We start from the raw sequence: 5504 nt of genomic DNA, 5'->3' as shown, positions 1-5504 counted from the left end.
TTCTACGGAAGCCCGTTAGTGTCAACAGTGTATACAAATTTCAAATCAGTTATCTGGCGGCCGCCACTTAATTATCTGGCGGCCGCCACTTAATTATCTGGCGGCCGCCACTTAATTATCTGGCGGCCGCCACTTAATTATCTGGCGGCCGCCACTTAATTATGGGTACCCAGGTTGCGGTATAGCATTATCTTTATGTAGAACAGGCCATTAAAGAGCATGATTGGCCTAGCATTTAATATACGGTAGCATTTAGCCTAGCTATTCATTTTAGCTACAGCTTGTAAAAGCTTATAGGCCTAATAGCAGTCATATAGCCATTCACAAAATATATCTATATCTTTGCTGTAGCACATCAACTGTATTATATGTTCTATTTTGCTGTTTATGTGAGTGTGATATTGTCTGTTATAGCTGAGTTAAATATTAAAGGGCATTATATGATTAAAAACATACTAGTAGCTGGTCACCATCTATACCTTATAATGGCAGTCATATTATATAGCACCAATTAAAAAAAATATTAGCAATTACAGGGTTAAGTATTAAATAGCGATTAAAATTAAGCATTAAATACGGTAGTGTTTAAAAACATGGTAGCTGGTCACTATCTAGCTATAATATCAATTTTATTATAGCACCAATATCACAAAATATAGAAATCACTGATTAAAAGCATGTTAGTAGCTGCCACAATGGTTTAACTACATTTTTTACACAACGTTTGCGATGATAGGCGTTAGAGTTAAGCACGCCAGCAGTTTAATACCATTTACCATTGAAGGCTTTTGTGCCTATAGGTTTAGGCACGTCAGCAGATTACCGTTGAACAGATGTTTGCAACGATATTCGTTATAGTTAAACACGTCAAGCGTTGGCGCCGATAGGCGTTACCGTTAAGCAATTTAGCACATTACCATTTAAAAAGCGTTTGCAACGATAGGCATTAGGGTTAATCACGCCAGCAGTTTATCATTGAGTAGGCGTTTGCGATGATAGGCAATATTAGGGTTGAGCAGATTAGGTGAATAGGCGTTTGCGAAGATAGGCGTTAGGGTTAAGCACGTCAGGGGTTTGCAACAACAGGCGTTATGGTTAAGCACGTCACTGGTTTACCATTGAATAGGCGTTTGCGGACGATAGGCTTTAGAATTAAGCAAGTCAGGCGTTTGCGCCGATAGCTTATATGGTTATTTTGTGGATTAAGTTTGGAGCACGTCAGTATTTTACCATTGAAAAGACGTTTGCGACGATAACAAATAGGAAAAATAACATATTCAATTGCAAAAAATTGCAAAATTACCGGTGAAAATGCCTATACATTAGCGTACACAGTTGAAAATCTTATTAACACTAATTCCTCTTCATATATGCAATGGCTGGTGCGAACATCTATTTATTAGCGGACATGGTAAAATGGCTGACATGTTTATCCTTAAAGCCTATCGTCGCAAACGCCTGATGACTTGCTTAAACCTAACGCCTATCATCGCAAACGCCTATTTAATGACATTCTTTTAATCGCTATTTAATGCTTCCTAGTGATGTTATATTTTGTGAAATGGGTGCTATATGACTGCTATTATAAGCTATAGCTATTGTATAACAGCTACGAACATGCTTTTAATCGCTATTTAATACTTAACCATGTAATTGCTATATGACTGCCATTATAAGGTATAGCTGATGACCAGCTAATTGTATGCTTTTAATCACTATTTAATGCCCTTTAATATTTAACCCAGCTATAACAGACAATATCACACTCACATAAACAGCAAAATAGAACATATAATACAGTTGATGTGCTACAGCAAAGATATAGATACATTTTGTGAATGGCTATATGACTGCTAATTTTGTGAATGGCTATATGAGTGCTATTAGGCCTATAAGCTATTACAAGCTTTAGCTAAAATGAATAGCTAGGCTAAATGCTACCGTATATTAAATGCTAGGCCAATCATGCTCTTTAATGGCCTGTTCTACATCAATGCTATAACGCAACCTGGGTACCCATAAATAAGTGGCGGCCGCCAGATAATTAAGTGGCGGCCGCCAGATAATTAAGTGGCGGCCGCCAGATAATTAAGTGGCGGCCGCCAGATAACTGATTTGAAATTTTTATTCACTGTTGACACTAACGGGCTTCCGTACTGTTATGATACCGATCGATCAATATAATTAATTGTTACTCTTTTCTTGCCTTTAAAACGTGTAGTACCTTCAGTACTGTGATGACATTTACCTTTTACGGTCCGGTCGAATTTATGAGAACGGTTCACACAACGTGTTAATGGAAAAGGATACAGAATACAGAACGCTAATTAAAACACATTATAATAAAAATCTGAAAACACCCACGAAGGAGGAAGAACATTCGATAAATCATGACACATTAACCAAACAACCAGACGAACAAAAATATGATGATACTATAAAAAGCAATAATATGGATATACCTGCAGAAAGTGGTAAGTATGTTCTATCCGTGATTAAATTCAATCAAATATTTGTATAGCGCCGCGGTTTCGATTGGTTTCCTTAGCAGACTTTTTATCGTATTGTTTTTATTCCGGATACCAGTATTGCGTATGAATATATAAGTGAGTAAGTAATATTTATTGTTTTCCATGAAATCATTACATAAAAGACAAAAAATGATCACAGTGAGAAAAATAGATACAAAACAAAATCAGAAAACTTTCATAAACCTGGCCCTCCCTTAAACAAATTTAACATAGAAAGCAGACGATAGATATTATCAATTAATACATAATCGGCTGGCTGTAGTAAAATCTAGAAAACAATGAAAAGCAATTAAAAATTTAATTGCTCTTTTAAACGGATCAATGAAAGTTTTCAACCAACGAGACACAGATATTCAGTTTTTTTTTTAATTAATTTTTGACGCGGAAATTCAATTAGTGCAAATATATTAAGAACAATACTATTTTTGCGTTTATTAATTTACGAGGAATGTACTTTTCAATTCTAATTTTTAGATGAAAGCTAATAAATTTAAATTCAGATACTGAATAAGCCAATTCGTGGTTTGAACTGCGCATACACATATTAAGTGGTATCCAAGGTCAATCGACAAAAAAATGTGTGTGTGTCTGCTTATGTCACCTCGAATGACCTTGATGCGAGAATTTGCAGTTCAAACTATGAATTATATTCGTATTATTATAACGGCTTATTATATTCACGTTTATTAGCGCAATGTTAAGTCTACTGATGGCTTTAAAACTAATACACACTGTTGAATACCGTATATTCGTCTTTGTTTAGTTTAATATGTATAATACGCATGGATATAGACTTTATAACTTAGAATATTTAAGAGAAGCTGCGACTTCTCTGGAATACGGCTGCACGTCTCTCGTGTCAGGAGCCTCTTGATTTGAGCATTACACCTACTCTTCGTCGCCTGCTCTGGTTACCTATTAAGCAAAGCATCACATTTAAATTGTTGCGTTTCACATATAAATCATTAAATAGTAAATCACCCTCATACATATCCGACCTGATTAAATTTGCTCCACCACTTGTTCTAGAGCTCTCGGACCCGCATCTAGTTCATCTACATTGTTTGTCCCTCCATGTCGTACAAAGACGTATGGGGAAAGAGCATTCTCCATTGCTGCTCCCAAGGTGTGGAATAGCTTGCCTATTTTTGTTCGTGGGTCTTGTTAACCGACTGTGCCTGAAAACCGAGTGTGCTTGAAAATCAATTTTATTTGAAGGCTGGCCTTTTGACGTTCCATATAAAACCCAGATGCGAAAGTATGTACGTATGATGTTGCTTTTTTGGCGTTCCATATAATACCACAACGTACATGTCATCGGGCAAGCCATGTGGACGCGAGCCAGGTACTCTGATGAAAGACTACTGTAAAAGTCATTATTTTTCCCTCAATTAATCTGAAATTTAGATTTATATTCACTTCATGAGATGGGGACTTTAATGATCTATGTTGTTACAGTTTTTCAGACCGATAGGTTTCGAACCCCAGGCGTTATGTGACGACTTGGGCAATAGCACTGTGATTGTAGGCTTTGATATGAGGTCATCGTAATTATAAATATAGATTAATATTATTAATATTGTAAATCGATATATTTTAGTGGCACTTGTCATTGAAAATATTCACCTCGATTTTCATTGACAAGTTAAAATAAACGAGTTTGGCTCTGGTGGAATGGAATGAAAAAACGTTGGCCGGATCGGGATGAAGAGCTAAGATCAAAGTAAATAAATCAAATTTAATTAGAACACAAATTGTGCAACAACTATTTCAATGACGCTTGTATATATTTTAGGTAAACTGATTCGAAAAGAAGACGCAGGGATAGGGGCTGGCAAATTCTCCTACCTGTGGAAATACATCAAATACACTGGAGGAGTGCCGACGCTAATCGTGTTCATCTTTCTTAGTATATTTGCGTCATCAACAACGCTTGCTGTCAATTTAACGTTGACATTGTGGATTGATGCAGGTGCTGGTGTAAGTACTCGCCGAAAAATGTGTGCATGTGCAACCGTTATTTTTGAATAATACGGTTTTTTTTGTGACACTATGCGACTTTAATAGAATGTTGATATATTAGCTGTGAGTCAAACATTATCTCTTTTTTTCTTCTTATATTGAGTAAGTACTTTACAACGTCATCTTTATATTCTTTAAGAGTTTCAACACTAGTGGAACGGATTACCATAGCAACGACATCCGACTCAATCCTGACTTCCCAAAATATGTTACTGCTTATGCTCTAGTTTTCGTTGCGATATTCGTTTTTGGAACAGCAAGCACTTTCTTTAATATTAAGGTTAGTATCTTTGCAACATTCCGCAAAAGTAGAATTACTTTCACTACGGTCTCGCTTTTCCAAAATCCATTACAATATGAATATTGTGAAAATTCTCTTATTTTTTCCATCCAGATATTTCGTAAAGCATCGGGTAGAATTCACAACAAAATGTTTAACAAATTGATTCTTGCAAAGATGCAATTTTTTGATACAACGCCAATCGGACGAATATTGAATAGATTTTCGAAGGATATGGATGACAGTAAGTAACGTATAATAACATTAAAATACATTAATTAATTACATGTAAAAAACCAAGGAAACATTTCCTTATTTCCCTCTTTTTCTTCAATCTGATTCTGGAAATTGTTTGTTTGCTTTTATTGGTTTCTCCACACACAACATAAATAGTACAATGTATTGAAACTTAACTAACATTACAAAAGTAGATAAGAAGAAAAAAATATATATATATACATATATATGCATATACATATGCATAACTGTACAGTATAATATACACATACATACACACACACACATACACATACACACATACATATATATATATATATACATATATATATATATATATATATACAGTATATACACACATATACACATACACACATACATACACATACATGCGCACACATACATACATATACACACATGCACACATATACACG

At 35.1% G+C, this 5504-nt stretch overlaps 1 protein-coding gene across 2 annotated transcripts in view; it reads left to right on the top strand.

Annotated features, from left to right (window-relative positions):
- Positions 1 to 5348, top strand: part of LOC117104299 (multidrug resistance-associated protein 5-like) — a 20254-nt gene extending 14906 nt beyond the window's left edge. For both annotated transcript variants that reach the window (XM_033245086.1, XM_033245085.1), the window contains exons 12-15: positions 2222 to 2474; positions 4327 to 4511; positions 4693 to 4833; positions 4948 to 5348. In XM_033245086.1, the coding sequence (XP_033100977.1) occupies positions 2222 to 2474; positions 4327 to 4511; positions 4693 to 4833; positions 4948 to 5085 (717 nt within the window). In that variant the 3' untranslated portion in view covers positions 5086 to 5348. The remainder of the gene's footprint in view (positions 1 to 2221; positions 2475 to 4326; positions 4512 to 4692; positions 4834 to 4947) is intronic.
- Positions 5349 to 5504: the final 156 nt, after the last annotated feature.

Source organism: Anneissia japonica, unplaced genomic scaffold (genome assembly GCF_011630105.1).
Source record: "Anneissia japonica isolate Jap-2015-1 unplaced genomic scaffold, ASM1163010v1 scaffold16607_len328336_cov185, whole genome shotgun sequence".
NCBI classification, from domain to species: Eukaryota; Metazoa; Echinodermata; class Crinoidea; order Comatulida; family Comatulidae; genus Anneissia; species Anneissia japonica.
Note: the sequence above shows the minus strand (reverse complement) of the source record. Positions and strands in the feature narration are given on the sequence as shown.